At 36.9% G+C, this 22,592-nt stretch overlaps 2 protein-coding genes across 3 annotated transcripts; one reads left to right on the forward strand and one right to left on the reverse strand.

The window, feature by feature from the left end:
- Positions 1-2,222: 2,222 nt before the first annotated feature.
- On the forward strand, positions 2,223-14,590 carry LOC131794684 (histamine H2 receptor). Of its 2 annotated transcripts, XM_059112219.2 has the most exons (3): positions 2,223-2,273; positions 6,929-6,986; positions 12,596-14,590. In XM_059112219.2, exon 3 carries the CDS (start codon positions 12,845-12,847, stop codon positions 13,862-13,864), a length of 1,020 nt encoding a protein of 339 aa, XP_058968202.2. In that variant the 5' UTR covers positions 2,223-2,273; positions 6,929-6,986; positions 12,596-12,844; the 3' UTR covers positions 13,865-14,590. The 2 variants fall into 2 exon arrangements, with proteins under 2 accessions (XP_058968202.2, XP_058968203.2); XM_059112220.2 differs by lacking the exons at positions 2,223-2,273; positions 6,929-6,986 and adding an exon at positions 12,139-12,276.
- On the reverse strand, positions 4,266-22,385 carry LOC131794683 (vacuolar protein sorting-associated protein 45). Its single transcript, XM_059112217.2, has 16 exons — positions 22,173-22,385; positions 21,499-21,633; positions 20,470-20,530; positions 19,975-20,054; positions 19,438-19,506; positions 18,763-18,900; positions 18,316-18,426; positions 17,876-17,968; positions 17,051-17,092; positions 16,825-16,935; positions 16,083-16,250; positions 15,227-15,385; positions 10,300-10,410; positions 9,638-9,759; positions 8,820-8,951; positions 4,266-5,360 (listed from the first exon to the last, which is right to left on the reverse strand). The coding sequence occupies exons 1-16, from the start codon at positions 22,263-22,265 to the stop codon at positions 5,252-5,254; spliced, it is 1,734 nt and encodes a 577-aa protein (XP_058968200.2). The 5' UTR covers positions 22,266-22,385; the 3' UTR covers positions 4,266-5,251.
- Positions 22,386-22,592: the final 207 nt, after the last annotated feature.

Genomic DNA, 22,592 nt, shown 5'->3' on the forward strand with positions numbered 1-22,592 from the left:
CTTTTTTTTCTTTCAAGGGTTATTCTGGATATCACAAAGACCTCATCCAATATTTGTTTTTATATTTTCTCAGAGGGCACGGTAACGAATCCTGTTATCTGATTGGTTCTTCGCGCGGTCCGTATTTTCCTATCTCTGCCCAGGGGCAGGGTAACGTTTTCGTGAGTCGCCGAGTACATCCCTACCTTCACTACCATTTTTCATAAATATATCTCGTTTTTCCGGCTGGGCAATATTTTTAAGCAAAGACGTCGGTCACAACCTCAAGCCGATAAATAACTTATCATTTCTCTCTTTTCTCTCTCTCAAATCGCTTTGGTTGTCAGAAAAATGTTTGTTGCGAAATGAATTTGTATAAGCAAAAGTGTCACTAGATTGGTTGACAAGCAGCCTAAAAACCGTCTGTAATTAATGTTAATCATTCACAAAAAGTACCTAGAAAGTTAAAACGAGAGGTATTTGGTTACAATTGAATTAACGATGGAACTTTTATTCATTTAATATCTGAATTCTCTCAAACCTTTTGTCCGTAGTGAGAGGGCGAGCGAAGTTTTCAGTTCTACTTCGAATACGCTTTCGGTGAGTCTTTCCAAGTCCGTTCAATTTGGGCATTTGTATCGTAAATTGCACAAAAGAAACTGAAGGAATTCAATGGGAAAAAGTCGCATTAAATCTCCTTGTGTCTCGTTGAAGTGCTTATTCGAATTTAGTTTTTGTAGAGGAAATTAAAGACCAGGTTTACACACGCCATTGTCGCAAACAAACGAGCAAACTCTCACAACTTCAAAATAAAAAAAATTTGATTTACTTACAATTAATTTCCTTGTCATTTTCTTTATGAACAGAGGTAAATTTTTGTACGTTAATCAATCGTCGATGAGAGTGAATAATCTTCCCGTAAGATCATTGACTGTTTTTGAAGAAAACATTTTCGTGACAGTCCTTCTTTCAAAAGTGTACATGCGCTTTTTTTTACACGCGCTCTCTAAATTACCGGTGTCAAATTACGACAAATACTCGTAAAATGATGTGTCAAAGTTTGTCTGGAAACCTTTTCAATCACCTTTATCATTACATGAAAATGAAAATGTTTCGGTGAAGTCTCTCTTTAATTTGCATTACCTCTATCTTAACTATCATTTACTCGTTCAATAATTGTTCAGTTTATGGAAGATCTTGTAGTAATTACAGCCCTAAATCATTCGGGTTCTTTCGAAAAGAATTTCTTTAAGTCCTCTGCACAGTTTTTCCTAATACTGACCTGCCGGCTGGCGAATAACATGTATATAATTAGTTAATAGTAATCCGACAGTTCCAAAGTACAAACTTCAATAACAACTGTACTTGTAATATTAGCCACCCGTGGGAGGGATATGATTTCCTTCCGACGCAAAAAATCAAATTTTATCTCTTCCTCTGGGCATGTTTATTTTTTGAACGGTGTTCAGGAACATATGATCTTGACATTGAAGAACGAGATAGTGTTATACCTGATATCTCTTCAAAACACCAGTGATAGGGAAAGTAACTATAGTTAGCTTCACTTCCTGGAAACAAAACTGGAGAAGAATCAGAGAAAAATCTGAAAAATAATCAAGTAGCGTCGTAGCACCTATTGGCCTATATTAGCACCTATTGGCCTATATTAGCTCATCCAGCTCAGAGATCAACCAATAAGTTCTCAGCAAAACAGAAACGATTTTTGGTCATAAAATCTTCGCTCGTTCAACAGCGGCAGTTTGCCAATTAAATTATTTGTGAGAGCACCCCAGGTAAACTATAGTATTATTAAAGACATTAGGGCAAAAACCTTTTGGCAAATTTATCACATTAAAACCTTCTTTGTCCTAAAGGGCACTTTATAAATCGCTGATGCTATTGAAATCTATTCTTCTGACAACTGAAATAATATTTTCAATTTTCAAATTTCAAATTCTCTTTTGATATTCATTTTTAAAAGATTCAAATTGTTTGAACTGCGAGTATTCAGACTACTTCCTTTAACTTGCTGAAGAACAATTTTTAGAATAGATACTTGATCTGTTTTAAAGTCAGTTGTAAGAAAAAGTCCTTTTTTTCCCTCTCACATGTACCATGACCATTTTGCATTAATTTCGTTAATAGCCGCAAGCAACGGAAATGATTATTTGGATTTCCACCTATCTAACTCGGTCCAGTTTTAATATCGACCATAGGGGCCAAAGCGGTCACTGTTCAAGCCAACGATCACAGCAGAATTTGTCCGTGAAGAATCTTGATTTCTTCTGTTCAAAGTAAGGTTATAAAGTTGTTATGAGAGATCTGCCGCGGCTTTACTTTAACATGTCTTTTTCCTTTTTTTCGTCATTCTTTTTTGACAGTGGCTCGCTCGAAGCGCGCAATATTTTCTAGTTGATCCAGTTGTAGTCTTTAGAATATGCGGCAGCCTCTCTCTCGTACTGGTCCAGTTTATCAAATCTAAACCAGTTCTTGCATAATATAAGGCACTTTTCTATCATGTTTCTCTTTGCTTAAATTTCCGTACGTTTAATTTTCCGAGTTCTATTTTTCCAGCTTTCTGAGGTTTTAGGAATAAGGTGGCGAGTAATCTTTAAAAAGTGCTGACTGTGATTCGAGTTTATGTACGTTTTTAAATCGTAAAGCGTCAACAGAAAATTACGCTACATAAAGCTGAAAGCCTTGAATGAATTCTAACTGGAATTGCGGCAAACCTCACTGTGCTTCTCAAATAGCTAGACTCTGTATTTCAACCAAGTTGCTTTCTCGTTTGGGGTCAATTTCGACAATGCTGTACGTGACCAGGTGAAGCGAAACAGGGAAGTATAGCCAGATGAATCAGATTTAAAAAGAGCAGGAAGTGCAATGATAGCAGATGGGCTGATAATTCAGAATAAAAAGTATAACTTAGAATCAAATACGATTTTTCACTTGAGAAAAAAAGAAAGTTTCATTTTGAGAACGATAGCTGAGGGGAGAATGATTTCTAGTTACTTGTGCGAACAGCCTTCGATATCTTTTGTTTAAATTTGAAATACTAAACTTGTACCGTAAAATGCATTTAGAGAGAATCTTTTATCTGCATCAGACGGCTTCTGAGCAGCGTCACAGTGGAAACGATATCAGCCAATGATTAATCAAACATATAAGTATATATCTCACTGACACCACGAGATGAGAATCCGTCTCCGAAACCGACACCAAGCGTAAGTCTCCAAATACTTTTTTTTCAGTACGTGGGGAGATATCATCTAATGGTCAAGTTTCTCTTTAATTTCATTATCAGCCCTTTCTACGACATGTTGTTACTGTCTCTATCGGAGGCGCTGAACATTTGAAAATCTGCTTGATGGCTGCCCTTTCTAAAATCGAAGGGCAAACTAGGCTGGTAGTCTAACTCAAACCCATTGTGCCCTTGGCTACTTAAAATGAAGCATATGCATTTGCGTTAAAGCAGGAAAAAGCTAACTGCCCTCCGGACTAGCGGTCATTTTTAGCCACAGATTTGCCACAGAGTGACCAATCGGAGAAGAGATAAGCCAAATGAAGACATCCGTTTCCGAAAATTGTACTTATCACTTGAAAACTCTCTAACAATCTTGAGGTTTCTGCTTCTGATATTGATGGGTTTTTTTAAATTTTTTTTTATTTAAGTATTAAATCACAAAGGGAAGAAAGAATCACGATGACCCCATTGACCATAAACACGCGTTTTTCGACAGATTGTAGGCAAAAGTAATGCCAAAATGTATGCCTTGGCGACGTAGCGACCCTAAGCAAACCATAACGGCGACGAAAACGAGAACGTGACAAAAAAAAAAAGGATCTAATGAGCAGGAAAATACCTCGGTTCGTGCGTTTTAAAAATTTTGTAACTTCCTCCACCATATTCTGCAAGACAACGACACTAAATTACCAAAAATTGCGTGGTTCGAGGACAAAACCCTCATGGAAAATTGTTCAAGTTTCCATTTGGAACTCAACGGTGTTCAAAATACGTTAACCCTTTAACTCTCATGAGTGACGAAGACAGAATTTCTCCTTACAACATCAATACAATATCAACAAAATAAGTGATAAGAACAAAGAAAAATACCAATTTGGGGATAATTAATTGATCCAATACTAAATTCTCTGAACTAACATAAAAACAATTATATGGTTGACAGTAAGGAGAATTACAAACTTGATCTGGGAGTTAAAGGGTTAAGCTGAATTTGAGGTGTGGCGTCGTAAAAGACGGTAAACATATTCAGGCTTTCGCAAAATTCTAAATAAGAATAGAAATTCCTTTTTTAATCAATATCTTCCACGGCCCTTTCATTCTGACTGCTACAGGTGCCGATCACTGAAAACAAATCTCTAAACTTAGCAAGTCATCAGACGAGTTTCCCGATAACTCTACCCTTTAATTGTACAATGAAGCCACTTGAAATGCCTAGTTCCTCTTTCAACAAATTAAATGAAACGATACAACTTCTGGCATCTGTAGTATTTTGTAATTTCATATAATAGCTACATAAAGGTTGGACGTAAGACAAGTCTTTTGATTTTTTAAAAAAATGATTTTCAGCTGAAACCGTTCGGATTTGAAACATAAAGTGAAGAACGTTTTAAGCGAAAAATTACCAAAAACCAGGTACACTGTAGGGGATAAAGTAACCAAACATTACATTCTGATGGTAAAGCATAGATTAAAATGTCCTTTTGAGAATTGGAGCAGCTCGACTAAAGCTTCTAACTCAAACACGTGACGCTTCTTAGCGATTGGTTCAATCTACTTAGACACTAACTTTTACGCAACATTAACAGTTTAACAGTATAAGTAACTCTCCTTCTTTCGCCTATGAATGACAGGAAGTCCTTTAAATATAATTTTTGTTGATAATGGCTTAAAAAAGTTGATTTAACTACATTAATAATTTTGTTGTTTTACGAGAGGGGATCCTACGATAGTTTTATCGTACTTTTCGGTTGTAATGTCAAAAGAATCCGGAATTGTTTTGGTTTCTCATTCTTCTCTCAATGATTGGTCTGGAAGACTCGCGCCAATCTTTTAACAAAAAATTAGTAACTCAAATAAGATCAATCGCTAATCAGGCAGCTACATTTTCGCGATTCAGTCAGCAAGCTTGATTTTATTTAGATTTCTTATTAGCTTTTTGTAATATTGTTTATTTTCTGATCGGCTGTTGCGATTTATACGCTAGAATAAAATGCCATCTTGCAAGAATTCATGTGTTGTCGGATCACTTCAGAAAAACGAGGATGAATATGAAGATCTGTAATGTGCTCCACCAGAGGAAGCCCGGGCTCTAGTAACAGCGCCTTGGCCAGTGGAATGACTTACTTCTTCAAGAAAACTGCGAAAAAAACAAAAGTGAATATTAAATGTTAGACGTATCAATCATGACATAATAGCTCTGTTTCCACTAGAAGAGAATAACTAATAAATTTGAAACTCAAAAGACAGAAATTTAGGTGACGTTTTCAGGAAAATGAGAAAAGATAGATCACCAAATGCGGAAGTGCCAGTATAACTAAAACGAAAGCAATAATTTGCCATTGAAACGATAGTGGTAAATTAGTTGTCGAAAAATGCCACATTTAAGGCTATCCGGTGTGGTTGCTTATTTGAAGTTACGTCACTACATGCAGAAGAACGCTGAACGATTTGTGGTTAAATTATTCCTTCGTTTGGAATGGTTAACAACTGTTCACCATAGTGAAAATGAATAGTGGTGAATGTTTACTTTTGTCTCTTAAAACTTGGCGACCTAATTTACAATTACAGGCAAATTCAAACAATCCGGCTTCTAAACATGTACGAATAATTATAAATTGATCTTTTTATCCTTTTACTCAATATTCCTTTCAATCATCATTTGAACAATTTAAATTAAACCCTCTACTTTTGACTCCGGCCAATATTTTGTAGAACGAACAAGCCCCAATTTACGACAGAAAAGAAAAATATTCAAAAAAGCTTCTCAAAAACTTTCTCATTCTTCTTTCGTTTCTTTGCCTATTCTTCTTCCTAATTATTGTGGATTTGGTTACGTGAGAGAGGAAGCAAAGTGATCATAAAATTTTCCGTCTCTTTCTTCGTGAACATGAAAGCTGACAACTATTGCCGTGACTTTGGTTTGTAATCCAAAAATAGCATCCTAAAATTCGCACGGATATTAAAGTGTATTGGAAATGATCCAATTTACGTGGTAAAGTTTAAAAATTCCTTAGAGGAAGGTGCAAATAAAAGTGTAAATCAATCTAACGTTATCTTTTCCTTCAAGGTACTAGAGTTACTAGCGCAGCAAAACGAATATATTGTTTCCTTGAGGACAAGAGTGGGTGCGACTGTCACAAATGGATACAATTTCATTATAATTCTAAATAGAAACCTGAAATCCTTGACCAAGGAAAAATTATCAAAACTAACAGCAAATTTTATGCTATGGGCGACCCGCATGTTTTAAAACTTCGAACGAATCTTTCATCGAGAAAGAAAGAATATCCTCACAATAAAGAGGGTGACAAAGGCCTTATACGTGATGCGTGATCGAGGCCAAAATCAAGATGTGATAAGTGAATTTTACGGAAAGATGAGCACGATTCCTGAATTTATGAAACAGTGTGTGGCGGGATCTGGCTCCTGAAATACGTGACCCGTAAACTTTTCCTTTCAATATCGTTTTCGCGATATTTGCACTCTTTGAAATTGTTACGAAAACCACTGAGCAGAAGATCCTGGAGAGATATTACATATTCTGTTGATTTAGAAACAATTTAGAATCCACAAGAAATGACAGTTGTGTCATAATTTTTCCGGAATGGTGCGAGACATGCACAAACGAGATCAGTTTGATGTGTGCAGTGAGTACGTCACGAGAGGAGATATTAACAACCTGCCTTTGTTTTTTATCAATCACAGATGTCGTCAATACTGAGTGAGACGAGGAAATTTTAGGCACAGCTCTCACGTTCTCGAGGTAAGAATCTTTAACTTTTGTCAATAAGATACGGGCAATTTTGCTTCGCACTCTGGATGCGCAACATGAATCGTTTACCATAATTCTAAGGGAGTAACTTTTAGCTATTCTTTCGTTCGTACATTTACTATTTTCAAGAAATTCGCTAGACAAGAGAACGTGGAAACTTTGTAAAACGTTCAACGGCGCCATGCACAGAATTGACTTACTTTATCTCCAGGATTCAGCCAACTCCCAAATCTGGCGCAGTTTCCCACAAAATTAAAAAATGGTTCATTTCTACGATCATCTAGTTCTGCGTTTCGGTAAAAGGCTTGTGCAAGCACACAAAGAACAATTTTTTGCTAAGTATCATTAACGCTTTTACATCACTATCTAAATGTTGCATATTTAATGAGAGTTCTTGTTTTCGTTTCACTTTGCTACGCCAATATTAAGCTAAGATTTCTACGTCAAATTACGGGGCATAATTAAAGGGTAGGCTGCCCATATTCTTCCTGGTAACCAATACACTCAAGGTTGGATAAAAAAAGAAAAACATCAACAACAACTCAAGGCCTTTTTCGGGTTACAATGATAATTTTTCCACGGGTTACTACTTCTGCATGCAGAGGGCCAGGTAAATCTCAAACAACTGATTCAACATGGATTCTGGACAAATGCCATAACAGGGGAAAATAAAACTAATAATAATAATAATAATAATAATGATATAATAGTAACAAAAATAACAATAAAGACAACGAAGGAAAAAATATGGTCTAAACCTTGCTTCTACATCGTGATTTCAATGATCATAAAATTAACATAGAGAACAAAGCTGAGAAGAGTCTCTTGGATGCTTGGAGTGTTCTGATCTGCAAATTTACATTAGTTAGGAACGGCGCCTTTTATCCATTGGTCAAAATACAATGAGTTAAAGTGTTATTAAGTCTCCCACTTCAACCTTAGCAGAATCAAAGACGTATTCATTTTCGTACGACTATAGTGATGTCGATCAAACGCCGTTGAAAGTTGTGTATCTTAGTGTTCCCAATCGAGATGACAGAAAGCTTGAAAGGTAATTATGATCTTTGAGTTCGTGAAGAAAGAAAATAAACGGGGTTTAAGTAAGTCTCAAATCGAACACACCGTACATAAAATCAAAGAAGGCTCATATTCACTCGCAAAGTTAAAAAAGTATTTACTGAGAGGTGTGGAATACTGTATATAAATCGAAGTTAGCGAATGTTTACACAGCTGTTCCGACTTCGCATGTATTAATTTTCGCTCTCGGAAAGGGACAAAGGTTATAAAACACGTCAAAGTCTGACTCTGTCGTCTTCGTTGTTCACAGTCACAGAGCCGAGTTTAAGCCAACCAGACTTGACACTTAAATTATACGAAGATAAAAGGCTATATTTTGAACGCAAAGGTGGAATACAGCGTTATCGTATTATTTCAGATAGGATAACATCTTTTAGCTATTTCATGGTTATTATATGAGTATTTATTTTAATATTAATTTTAAGGTATTTGGAACTATTAATCATAATAGTTATGAAAATGATGATGATAATAATAATAACTAATAACATCGATTAAAAAGACTGAATTTTGCAGAGATAATTTATGGCTTGTACTTAAATCTGCGATTCTCGTCGCAGGTAAACGTTAAACAGAACCAAGTGCCACTTTAATTCTTGCCCTCATTGTCCTAAACGAATTTACGAGCAAAGCCCTCGAGTACAAGTTCATTGCAATCACAGCTGAAGAAATATAGTATTAACTTACACAGCGCCATTTATCGCTGTTATTTTAAAAGATTGGGATAGAAAGAGAGGTTAAGGGTACCTTTTGCAGTTATGAATTGTGGTTCCTCCAAGAACAATTTTCACTCCAGGCAATGTCTTGTTTAAGTTATAAACAGCATAAGCCTCCTCGTAAGTTGCTCCACCAACCATAAACAAGATAATTTCTTGGGGCCTTTAAAATAGATAGTAGTAAATCAAAATTCTACTCAGTGAAAAAGATTGCAGATTCCTAGCTCGGTTGGATAAGATATAAAGAATTTAAATCTTAGTTAGAGTACTCGCGGGCGACAAAGAAACCCTGGAGGTTTTTCCCAAGAGATAAAATCCTGTACAATTGAGATTTCGTGATCGGATGCTATTCCAACCTTTCTATGGCACTGGAAAGGAGAATTTGTTTAACAATTAAAAGCTTCTTCCGTTGGCGATGAGTCCTTTTATTCTCATACTGTACTGATTGATTCAGCAACGATACTGTCTAGAGAAAAGGGCTCAACGTTGAAACGAACGCTTTAAACAGAGAAAACCTAGGACTCGGTGTTTTGTTATTGTTTCGTTGTAAACTAGTGTTTTGTCAATTCAAGGGTTATAAAAACCTTGGTGACTTACCAAACAAAAAGAGGTTCTAGACATTACACGTAAGTGTGATTGAATGTATTGCATATGCCTAAATCCTCACAAATAAAAATCTCAATCAGCAAATTTTCAGAAAATCAGTTCTCGGACTAAAAGCTTTGCACTGACTTGCAATTGTACTTGTACACGAACTCTGACTTTTTTGGGGGTTAATATTTTGAACTTCAAGGCTTTTCTAGATGAGAGTCTGTAAAAATTTGGTAAAGAACTGTAAGTGGTTCCTACCTGTCTCGCAGCACTGACGAACCAATGTATGGGAACTGCGTGTCCTTTAACTTTCCTTTCGCTAAGCTGTCCAGTGTTTCAGAGATCAAAGGAGTATGCTGTGTGTAGATGTTTTCGACTCCCTGAAAATACAACAGGATTACCGGTTTCTCTTGCAATCAGGGGGAACTAATCAAAATAATCATGAAAAAAACCTCACTACATCAAACACTGAGGGGACTACAGAAGGAATCCTAGAACAAAAGATCATTTGTTTGCGAGGCTCAAAGGCGAGTTTTAATAGCTGCCGCAAATCACTATTTCGACGTAATTTATTTAGTTCAGTGAGTACTGTTGAAGAGACTGTGTTGTTTCCCATGAAACGGGAAATACCCCTCATAAAGTCCTCATCTCCTGGGCCGAGTAACGAAAATTCAACACTGCACGCACTTGTCTCCAAACGAAAATCTATTTTTATTTTCCCTATTTTTTCCTTCTCGCTAATCATAATTGAAAAGCTATTGTCGGGGAGCCACGTCAAAAATCTAATCAACAATGTCCGTTTCTTTGATCTTTCGTCGTAACCTTCTCATAAAATACAAAGCATTAGTTTAACAAACCGCCCAGGTTTGTATTTCAAAGTCATGTCCCTCCATCGTAATCAAAAACACTAAAGACGCTACCTTTAATCCCTTGAAGAATCTCCTCGTCAAAGACAACGGGGTTTTATTTTGCCCAAAGAGATCACTACCCCTGACACTCCTGCCGCCATACTGGATTAGAGCCGTCACCGTCTGAGCATACAAGACAAAAAATGTTTGCTAAAACATAATCGTTTTAGTCTATTTGTTTGTTTATCGTTTGTGCCGCACTTTTTCAGAGCTTATAATTTGCATTGCTGTCTATTTTCCATTCCCATTTTTTATGTATTGAACATTCATAACCCAGTTCATTATCAAAAAAAGTAAAATGTCGATATTAGGGCACTATCGTGATAATTGTTTTTCGGAACTTTCTAAATGCGCGCAATTATATGAAAGGTGCATTATTCGTGACTCTTTTTTTAACGAAAATCCTTAAGTAATACGTTGTTTATAGAACACATTTTGTGAAAAGCATTTTTATGATTATTGATCTTGATATACAGAAAGTATAGTGAGTTGTGAACTGCTGTTACCAAGAATCATTTAGGAAACGCCCTGATTATACAAAGACAATATGAAACGCTTTTCAAGGCAAGGCAAATGGTCTTTAAATGACTCTCCCGTTTTGCTGATCTATAGGGACTACAAACACTTTATTTGATTTGGACTTAGTTGGTCTCTTTTTTAGAAGTGGTGATCCGGACTTGTCTCCTAAATTGTTTATTTGAGTCTGTCGAAAGAACAGTATATAGACGGTTATAAGTACGAGTGTTACACGCTTGAATCACTATATTGGGGCATGACTGACAATATAGATCCAAGTTCCGGCGATTTTATAACATTAACACTATCAGTTCTAAACCGCAATTTCACATCGTTTTCTGAAAGCTCTTTTTCTTTTGTTTATCTCTCAGGGCTTTTTGAAAGATTCCTGTAAAATTGATAATGCGAATTTTATGTCTCAGAGTTTGTCTTTCTTGGGTTCAAATCATACACACATCGAGGACCGAAAAATAAATACAACAGGGAGTGATGCTAATGTTGCGATAACAATCCAATTGCGATTTGACGTGCCACTACAAAAATGGTCCATAATTAACATGAAAACAATATCACTCCCACACAATTAAGCCCAATTCATGTTTTTGCTAAGGAAAATTGAATTGGTTTATGTCACAGTCGCTTAGCTTCCTTTGGTTCGGCAAAAAATGTGTTGGTTTCACTCTAAGCTTCATTCTATTCCTTTGCTTCTACAAAGAAATTGTACTTTCTTTGTTGCGGAGAAGAAACAGCCCTCCGAAAAACATCGCCATCTGTTTACACAGACAAAACGACTGAAACAGATCAACACAAACGACGGTAAAAGCCAGCTAGCGTTTCCTTAATAGGAAGGACAATTTCAGGTGGGAAAATCGAGAGAAATTTATTTCCATGTGTTACGCCTGTCAGAGTGTCACAATTATACTTTAACCATTTGTAATTAATTTCCTATTTCCCTCTAAAGCAAATAACATCCCATTTCATTGAAAGCTTACAGGACGCAAATATCTGCTTACATTGTAAAAAAAAAGGTTTTAACTCACGACATCTATTTTATACACAGAGTTAGCGCATTACATATTAATTTGGAAATTGCATTGGAATATTGGGAGTCGAAATTTGTCATAGTAGTTTGTAAATCGACTCTTAAAGTATACTAGAATTTTAAAGAGCGGATTCGTGAAATTAATTTAACCGAAGCTTACGCATTTTAAAAAGAGGGCGAATTACGCAATTTGCATGAAGGTAACAACCCTTCTGGTAATTTCCGGTAATCCTCAATTTACAAATTACTATATTTGGGAGTTTGTCCTTTATAAATTACAACAAAAACTTTTGGATATTCTATCGGCGGCAGGCAAGCTTGTGGGGAAACACCACACCACATTGCGTAATTAGATTCAATACTCGTTTTGGAAGTGGAAAAGACGATTTACGTCCACGAGCTTGCTGCTTTTCAAAAAACTGTTCATTTTGGTAGGTTTTTCATAACAAGATCAAAAGATTATATTAACCAAGTGTCCCGAGAAGGAGTCCTACTAATACTGATGATCTGAGCACTCTTTCATTTAAAAGATATCTCATTTTTTTTCGCTCAATTTTCAATAATCTATTTGTGTGAGTACCCTTCCGTATTCTTGTCGGGCGGTTGGAATTAACTGAAAATTAATAAGTACCTTAGTTAGCCGTCAACTTCTTCATAAATTTTCCATTTCAATACCGCATTTCTTTTTTTAATTCAAAAGTTTGCCTAGCTCTAAATAATCAGTTTTCTAATAACATCTTTTTCTTTCAGTGGAGCGAATTAAATGTGTTATAATTGAGGTCAGAAGGCGACAACTTGCAAACCGAAGGAAGACGAAAGTATAACGACTTTACTAGCCAGGTTGAGGAAGTAGAGAGAGTGTATATCTAGAACTATACCAATCAAGATTCGTCGGGGAAAGAGGAAAAATTCAAACAAATCTGGAAAGAAATCTACGGAAGAAAGCATCTGTGCTGAGGCGAAGAAAGCTTTTTAAGCGAAGAGAAGAAAGACAACGACATGAACCACATCAATGACAGCAACTCAACTGACAACAATGGGAAGGAAGACCCGTTCAATAGCGACCCGACAGTGCCGTTCATTAACTACGGCTTGCTCTCGTTTTTCATCATCCTCGCAAACAGTCTAATCCTGCTGCTCATCTGGCGCAAACGGCGACTGCGCACCACATCCAACATGATTCTTACAAGTCTCGCAGTAAGTGACCTTCTAACAGGTTTGATAGCGGTGCCAATGGTTATTGTCTGCTCAGCCGTTCAGCGTTTCGAAGTATGTCTCCCTATGGATATCTCCAACCGCTTTCTGGCTTTCTCGTCCGTGGGCCACCTTACTTTCTTATCTATCGACCGTTATATAAGAGTAACCAAGCTTCTGCAGTACCCGTCCATCGTAACAGAAGAGAGACTTCGTTGTGCTCTGGCTTCTGTCTGGATGTTCGCGCTGCTGGCCTCAATGATACAGCTTAGCTGGATTCTGCACCCCACGATGGCTGAGGACACAGTGAATCGTTTTGACCTCGGATACGACTTCTTTCACATGGCTGCCCTAGTCGTGGTTCCCTTACTTGTGATGAGCGCCATTTATACCAAACTTTTCACTTTCCTTCGAAGGCAAAGCAACGAGATCCACAGCGAACTTACCAAGGGCTCGGGATCTCAGGTCAACAAAGGCAGACGACAAGTAAACGAGAAGAAAATCGCAACGATCTTCATCGCCATGATGGCGGTGTTCATCGTTGGACTATTTTTCTATTTTATGTGGGCAATTATGAATGATCTGCACGCCATAGGGCAGCATAGTATGTCGCCAAAGGCAGCTAACGCAATAGTCGCCACTATCGTTTTCCTTCGCTTCTTGACAGCGTTGTGCAATCCGCTCCTCTGTACTTTCATGAAGCAGGACTTTCGCGACGCTTTAAAATCTTTCGTGACTGGACTAAGGCGCTCGGATACAGCGAGACTGAACAGCTTTTCATCGAGAGCGCGTGCAGTAAGTTCAGTTTATAGTAGTAGGGAGTGATTGAATGGGGAAATTTGTGGTGAGTGCAGGAGTCAAGTTTCGAGCAAGAAAAACAAATAAAATGTATATCACACATAAGTAAATCGTCTGGGTATTAATGAGCTATGATGGTAAAGAAATGGTTGACGACAAAGACAATCAAACAAGATCATGAAAAGCGGTTTGACAAAGAAAAAAAAAACAAACCAAAAACCAAAAAACTTGGATAATCTTGTCAGTCTTTCGTTATAGACTACTAGGAAGTATAGGTGTAATTTCATATCACAAACTATGAAAGGATTCTTACGCAAGTTATTCGGCATAATTTGATAGATTCTTTTTGAAATGGAAGGTTTAAGTATGTATATATATATACAAATACAAAACAAAACAGAAGAAACACAAGAGTGGGCGCATTTTCTTACTCTGTCGATTGCTTCGAAGAAAAAAAGAAGTCAATTTACCTTAGAAATTTACCCGTTTGTTTTCAAGCCTGAGTGGTATGTGTCTCGCATAGAGATCAGATAAAATACCATGTCAACACGCGGTAGACGAACTTTATAAATTACTGGTTGTATTTAAAATAATTTACATAGCTTTAAGAGTTGAAATGAATAACATAGAACGACCCTTTTATAAGGTAAAGCATATTTAAAAGGCGTTACATGTATTACACGAAAAGGGTAGTCACATTGTAAAAAGACATATGGGAGAGAGCCATCAATAAAGGTATACATAAAAAAGCTGAGTACACACGTTCTAACGGATGCTTTACATTTTGAAGTTGTTTTAGAGCTTAAACTACTTTATCCATTTACCAGCTCTTTCGAAAAGGGGAATGCAGTCTTTTTTTCTGGGTGGAGATGAGGGGCGTTAATGAGAACGAAAGCGAGGAAACATATTTTGCATATAATATGGTACCACGAAAGCATTGGCTAGAAAACGATCTGATGTTCTACTAAATTTGGGGTTCGCCTAAAATTTTGTTGCGCGCAACCAGAAAAATTTTCACTTAAATTCTTAATCAAAGGAGTCCACCAGAACGGTTTGAATACGGCCCTGCAGAAACAGAGCCCTTTTTTTGTGGGTTTAAGGATGTACAATTAAGATTTCGATTTTCGACAAATTGAATACCATACAACACCAAACTTACTGCAGTTGCGCTCTAAAAACAACTGGAGAAAATACATGCTCTTACAAACAGAAGACGGAAACAGGTGAACACACATGGTGGCAAGAACCGCGAGCACTTCCTAATTCAAAGAACATCACGATCGCATTTGATTGGACAGTTCAATTAGGTTACGCAAAAATGTAAGCCTAGGAGATCCGGAAACTTCTACTGTAGTTGCTAGGAAACCATACAGCTCTAATGATACGCACCTTCTTAAGAGGTTCGCTGACCCCTCTTCTTGACAACATGTTCAACAGGCCACCCACGTCATTGCTGCTATGTTTTTCGTAACGAAGCGCGTACAGGGACACCATCCTAACCATGTCCAGCTCAGACACATTCTCATTGGCGAGTTGCCGACGGACATTCTGTAGAAATTTATAGTACGATGAACTGAAAATCCAACTATAAAAACATACACTTTTCCACACTTTTTTTTTAATCAAGAAAGATTTTTAGAACGATACTATTTTATTTCTCAAATAAATCACTCAAACCAAACTATTAAACCTTTGTATCCAACCATCAGTATGCATATTCTCCAAACTGTTCTCTTCACATTTTAACAATTTACAGCTTCTCTATTTGATAAATTATTTCCCCTTTTCTCGTGATCTTGATGTGTAATTTAGGGGTGATATTGTAAGGAGAAATTACATGCTGGTCACTCTTAGAAGTCAAAGGCTTAACACTGACTACGGGTTAACATTGGGTTAAAGGTTTAGCATCGCTTTTCCTTCTGATGACTTTCCTTACTGTGGTTACGTTCATAAAAGGTTATTTCTCAAACATCATACATCACCAAAATGACTTCAATGAGTTCATAATTGAAATAAAAAAAAGCTTTTCGAAAATTACGGAATTATCAATCTTTATCAAACAACTCCGTTTCACTTCGCTACAAAACGTCTATCTTAGTATTTCGAGGTTTGATTGACTTAACGGTATATGCACTTGTAAATCGCCAGTATTTCAACAAAATCAGTTTGATACGAAATAAGAAGAAATGTCCTGCAAATTTCAGAAAAACTTGGCGACTTCCTCTAATTTAGCAAGGTTCTGTACCTGTAAGGCAGATGAATGGTCGTTCTGACAGGCGAGATCTTGTTCCACTTCGGAGACATCCAAAAGTGACTTGTCTTGAACCAGACGAGACAACTCACCAACAATAGTAACATGTTTAGACACTGTTCCCGACATCTTCTTAAACTGAGGATAATTCTCAACAAAAGCCTATTGGAAAAAAAAACACATACAAAGCCAAACAGTTGACTTTTGCAAAACACCGAGTACATCTAATCGCAAGGAAGAATCATGAAATACTACAGCTACATTTATTTAGCAAGTTTTTCTTGACAAACGATATACATTTATGCCTCAGCAAGGATGGCTTGTCAGTCACACGAGAAAATGAGCTGATGTTGTCTTGCTTGTCCATGTTGTCAAGGAAAATACTGGCCAAAGTAGAATTGTCCTTTCACCATTCACAATTGCCGTAACAAGTGTCGCTGTCAAGTCATCTACACTTGCAAATTTTGTACTCAAGAAGTTATTCCTTCACACGTCTCGTGCCGCCAGAAAAATGTTTCATATTCTTTCCACAAAACTGCCAAAACATGTTTTTGTCGGTGTAAATAGGGAAAGCACAGAGTTACTTCAAAAAACGTTGTCCGACATCAGTAGTGTACGCAGATGACTATTTGGGCGATGACAGTTAAAAGCTGTTTGACCAAAGTTCTTGTGGCTTTATCACATTGATGTACTTCCACATTCGAGTTAGTTCTTAGAGATATACACTAAGACTTACCTTCATATCGGAAATGGACTCTAGACGCTGGTTACTCTTCACGTTCTGCTGAAACTCCGTCATCAGTGTTTTGATGTTTTGGCCAATTTCTCCAAAATTGAGATACATGTTCTGATAAAAAAATAAGAAAATAAAAAAAAAGTGTATGTTAATGAACGGATTTTTTTTTTGTTTTTCTTTTGGAAACAACAATGTGCTGCTTGGTATTCTGGAATTAAAAGCTTACCCGTTGATAAAACTCGTCGTGTTCGGCTGATAAGACGACTTCCTGTTACAAAACAGTCATGAAGAACATCATTAAAATTATTCCACCAAAAGCTGGTCAAACTGAAAAGTGCAGGGGGCGCAGAAAACAACACGAAGCGGTGCACGCTAAACACTACATCACGAAAAAGGTGCAGAGAACGAATTTTTAAACTCTTTTCGGTTTTAAATTTTTTGACGTTTCGAGCGTTTCGTGTGGACAAAGGGACGTTGCGCACATCGTAGGCTTTTCAAAATTTACTACGGCAGTTTACCTACCTCCCACTCAGGACGCGGGATGCGTGTCATACATGACCATCGTAATGATGACGCTCATGGTTGAGAATCTGAGCGCGGAATCCGAAGATCTGAGGTTCGATTCTTCATGGGGACTCAGAATTTTTTTTATGTCGCACGCTCTTAACAACACGAAAAGCAAATCTTTCTCTCTTATTCTTATTCAAATTACTCATCTTTAATTTTCTAAACACATCTAAAGGGCCTGATTCGAGCGCAACCGGAATTGTTCATTGCTCGTTGTTTAGACTCTTAATTCTCCCCATGCCTTTATCAACTCAGTGGCCGGGGTATGAAAACATACCAGCAAATTATGGGCGTAAACTGCGATGATCAACAAGTAGAAACCCGTCCCTGTTCTTTTTTAATTCCTGCTGAGGAAATCGAGATAAACTTCGGTAGTTGTGAACCCCCTAAAGCCTAAGTCTAAAGTGCGTCATCGAATGAAGAGTAAGATCAGCATAATATCAATGAACTTTCATCCTTAGGGCAGAAACGCAAATTTTGATACCTGAAGTTCTTTTGTGATGCCAGGGCACCTGGACAGATCCACTCTGTTATTTCTCAAACCAATCAGTTCATGTACCATTGCCTGGTAAGTCCACTAAATGGAACATAAATAAACGAAAACTTGTATAACGTAGATTCTCACCTGACAGTCACCCTGAGTTTTAACCAAACAAACACACCGCTAAACGGAAAAATCGCGGGGAATTAAGAGGCAGGGAATGTATGGTTCGAGTAAATTCTCCCGGCAAAGATGGTATGAAAAGGTATTTTCATCGAGCAAGTTGTCTAAAATTCTTAGCAATCTGTTGACTACCCTTGGCGACGACAACAGCGAGTACAAACGCTCGGAATATACATATTACGTAGTTTATTCTACAACGCACGTCCCTTAATTACTCAAGGTATGTTAACTTATATGTAGATAACAGTGTAAGTACCCACTTGGTTTAGCAGAGGTGTTACTGGATCATCTCGTCTGTCTAAAATCAACAGCACGGGAGGAACATCGGTTCTTCTGAAGTCAAACAGTGAAGCCTCCTCATTTATCTTGTGCTAAACATAAAAAGTCAATTATAAACGAAAGGGTCTGGTGAGCTCCATGTACATCTGACGCCTAACATTGAAATCAGGAGTCCAACTGTATAAAATATACTTAGGCCAGAGAAAAAATCCATATGAGATTGCTACAGTATAAATTTATGCTATCTACAAGAAAGCAGCAAAGAAAGATTCCTGCAACCTTCTACTTATTAAGAAAAGATTTATTATTAAATAGTATAACAACCTGCATCTCCCTTAATTGCAGTAAGACATTTGTGAAGGATACATTTATTATTTTGATCAAATAATGGTGATCAGATCAAACAAAGATTCCATTACAGTTCTGACCTTGATATTTTCAGCAAGTCTTTGAGCCATCTCAGAGGACTGTTGATATCTTATCAAAGGGCATTTCTTTAATGACAATAACACAGCCAAAATACCCTGGCAGGAGCGATCTAATGCCTCACCATCCCAAGATCCACCCTTGGAGAAAAAAAATTTGTAATAACAATGTTAATAGGTAAAATCTTGTGTCAGGATTCAACTCATAACAACACTGCTGATCACAGTAGTTTGCAAGAAAATTGTGACAAATGAAACTTGCCTCCCTCACCAACTAGTGTTCAGAAGATTATAGATTTATGTAGTATTCCAGACCTGTGTAATCTAGGCTGACATAATAGTGTGCACTTGTGAAGTATAAAGAAAAAGATGCTCAAGGTTCAGGGAGTTCACCATGTTTTTGTAAATAATTTAAAAGTTTGAAATGAACATTACAGTTTGGACAAAAAAGAAAAAACAGATTATGTATTACTAACCATTTATTTTGGTAAACAATTAGTTTTCTGCAGTTCAGATGGTAGAGAATCAGCTCACATTGGAGGAGAATCAAATCCACTCAGAGTGATCAGACTATTTGTTACCCTAAGCTTATGACAAATGGTCTACCTATTCCATTTTTTCAACACATTTATTCTTGTAAACTAGTGAATGTAATATTTCCAAACAAGAAACACTCACCCGTGAACAACTTGGAAGATTTAGTGAAAATACATGTGGACTAACAGCAAAATAGTCAGAGTAAAATTCCTGCCCCAAATAAAGAAATAACACACAAATAAATCAGTTCCACCCCTCCAGGGTGAAAGAAGAAACAATACATGGGGAGGGGGGAGGGGTGAATAGGGCAGAAGAGCTGGTTCACCAGGGGTAGGATCTTCTGTGAGGAATAAAATATGAACAAACAAAAAAAAAAGTACACAAACATGCAAACTTCTAGAACAAAGAAATGCTATGGAGCATCATTAATGTCAGTTAACAGGACTTTACATCATAAGAGAGATCTGTGTTAAAACCTTGCTTAGATTGTATATAGCCCCTGAGAATGCAGGCATTTTCACAAAAAAGATGTTCAAATCAAGATGTGTGAACACATCGGGACTCCAGAAAATGCCTAGTTACATGTAGGTTATGGGTTGCCATAGAAATGAATGTATTTGAACCATTAAGAGAATATCATTATTGCCAGTTATAATGTTCTTAAAATTCTAATATCACCTGGACTTCTCTTACAACTTCATGATCATCTGCTTCTGCAATTGCTCTGATACTGGGCTTGACAATGAAATTGGAAAAGTCTGAAATACAAGGTACCAAGTAATAAGTCTAAGAGAGTTCTGAAGAAAGGCATTTATTTCTCCAAGTCACATGAACAGGACTAAAAAAATATGTGAGCCTCCATGAGGAAGGGGACTCAGAACAAGTCAATCAGAAAGGTCTGGCATGCTAAGTGAATTGAAGACGAAACAAAATACCGTCCAGTAAGTTTATGACTGAAATTAAAAATAAAAAAAAAGAGACATGGACATTAAATGGACATAATGCTATGTGAGACAGAACATTCCTCATCAATTCATTCCTCACATGACAAATCTCAGTGTTAATATCAGTACAATCAATGTCCAGAGAATTCCTGACTAGTCACCCTCTCAACTCTGTTTATTTTGCAAGTAAAATTAAATAATTCACTATTTAGATTTTGAGAATACTCACATAGGTAATATGTTCCATATTTTGGATTTTTTAGTTCACTGCAAAGGTGCTCCACATTCTCCTTTTTAAATAAAAAGCAAAGGGTAGAGAATATAAGAGAAATATTCAAAGCCACAGTAGTGGCAAATATAGTTAGCATACCTCCCTATTGTAGGTAGTTGACAACCTTCTACTCAACTCACATACAAGAAAAAAAATTTTGCAACTCATCTCTAATAATAAAATATCTTGAAAGTCTTCCTCCCACCCCCCCCCCCCCCCCCACCAAACAAAATTGGGAAAAGGGGCAGAGGGAGAGAAAAATAAAAGTTAGAGAAAACATTTAAAGGTGGTAGAGTGTTGCAAAAATTTTTCCTCTTATTCTAGATTAGAAACAACCCATGTTTAACTGCCACAGCAAAACGTTACTTTTTGCATGCTAGGAATCCAGGATTATTTTAAGCCTTTAACTCCCATGAGTGACCGAGACAGAATTTCTCCTTACAATATCAATGCAATATCAAGTGGATAAGTGATGAGAATAAAGAAAAATATTTGGGGATGATTAGTTGATCCAATACTAAATTCTCTGAACTAACATTATAAGAATTGTATGGTTGACAGTGAGGAGAATTACAAATTTGATCTGGGTTCTGTCAACCTTTCCCAGAATTTTTGTTTGCAAATGGTTTGAAACCTGTGGTAACATGTAATGGTGTACATTATAGTTTGATCATCCAGGTGAGTGTCGTCCTAAGAAGGACTGTTGTGGGAATAATCATGACACATGTCTCAATAACCTGAGCAGAAATCATCGTCAGAGTCAAGTGACTTTAATTCTTGGCTCGGACTCTTGACTCTGACTCTGACTCTTGACTCTGCCTTTCACTGAAAGTTGAATCTTGACTCTGATGACGACATTTGTTCAAGTTGTAAAAACATCACTCTATTACTGACAAAATCGTTTCTCAGGACTGCTCTCACCCAGACAGTCATGCTACACTATCACAATTTTGTTCCTATAATTAGGAGCTTGTTTCACCAATGTACCTTTGTTGGTCTCAAGAAGCAAATAGCCTTTAAATGCTTCATTGTTTCTCGTCCACTGGTGTCAATTCTTTCAAAAAGATACACCTCCTTTTGCAGCACCTCACTCTGACTGTATACCATACTCACCACACCTGTCTATTAAAAAAAAAACCAAACAAACAACATTTTAAACATTTGTTTTGTTCAGGGAAAGACACAGCTGTAACTCACAGAAAAAAAAATTGAAAGAAAATAATGACTTATAACATGAAAATGGTTCAAGCTGATTTTATTTCACCCAACCATTAGTGCTCCAGGTAGAGTGCCACTAAGGTGAATAAAGTGCTCATGGTAGCTGATCAAGAGATATTAGGGTGTTCATTGCAAACATCTTGAAATCCTTTGGTGAATTTCAAAGACTTTCACAGCTTAACATCCTCAGTGCTGTTTCGCCCTCTTGATACATTAAGAATGTTAATTTAGATTTAGATTTACAGGAATTATTTACATAGTATTATATGCCGAGAACAAATTTACAAAGGCCACTTTAAAAGAAAGGTTTACAAAGCTACAATAAGGAACTTCCAATTATGTAAAATTCAGAAATAAGAGGCAAAAAGAGAATGGATAAAAATATTAACTCCACAGGGTCATGCAAACCATTCATCAATCTCAGCTGGAATATTGTCGCTTACTGTTTCCTTGTCCATAAGAAGAACTTTCATTCCTTGCCCACTATCTGCGATCATCTTTGTGACGTACTGCTTCACTGCCAAAATGACATTCATGATTTTCCCCCTAAAAGAGCCCGTTGTTTAGTATCTGATGTGAAGATTAACATTAACGGCAATCTTTCAAGATATCGCTTATGATCTTCAAATCACACAGCTGAAGACGCCATTTTTATTTTCATGACAGGTCTATACCAATCTCTCTCGTCCAAGAAAGCACAAGGCCCTATAATTATGTCAGGGGAAGGGTGAGGAAGTTACTTACGTTTGGGGAGTATAAAAACAAACTTCGATCTGCAATTAAAGCGCACTGAAACAAATAAAAAACATTTAAATACACATTTTTCCATTCCAATTAGCGATTTTTCTTTTTCTTTTCTGGCC

Source organism: Pocillopora verrucosa, chromosome 4, assembly GCF_036669915.1.
Source record: "Pocillopora verrucosa isolate sample1 chromosome 4, ASM3666991v2, whole genome shotgun sequence".
NCBI classification, from domain to species: domain Eukaryota; kingdom Metazoa; phylum Cnidaria; class Anthozoa; order Scleractinia; family Pocilloporidae; genus Pocillopora; species Pocillopora verrucosa.

What these genes read in the sequence shown, in the direction of transcription:
- LOC131794684 (XM_059112219.2), top strand. Translation starts at nt 12,845, where the DNA reads ATGAACCACATCAATGACAGCAACTCAACTGACAACAATGGGAAGGAA.
- LOC131794683 (XM_059112217.2), bottom strand. Translation starts at nt 22,265, where the DNA reads ATGAATGTCATTTTGGCAGTGAAGCAGTACGTCACAAAGATGATCGCA. An exon ending in GCATCACAAAAGAACTTCAG is followed by an intron (nt 17,093 to 17,875) that starts GTATCAAAATTT and finishes GTTTTGTAACAG; the next exon opens with GAAGTCGTCTTATCAGCCGA. An exon ending in ACGACGAGTTTTATCAACGG is followed by an intron (nt 16,936 to 17,050) that starts GTAAGCTTTTAA and finishes TTTTTTTATCAG; the next exon opens with AACATGTATCTCAATTTTGG.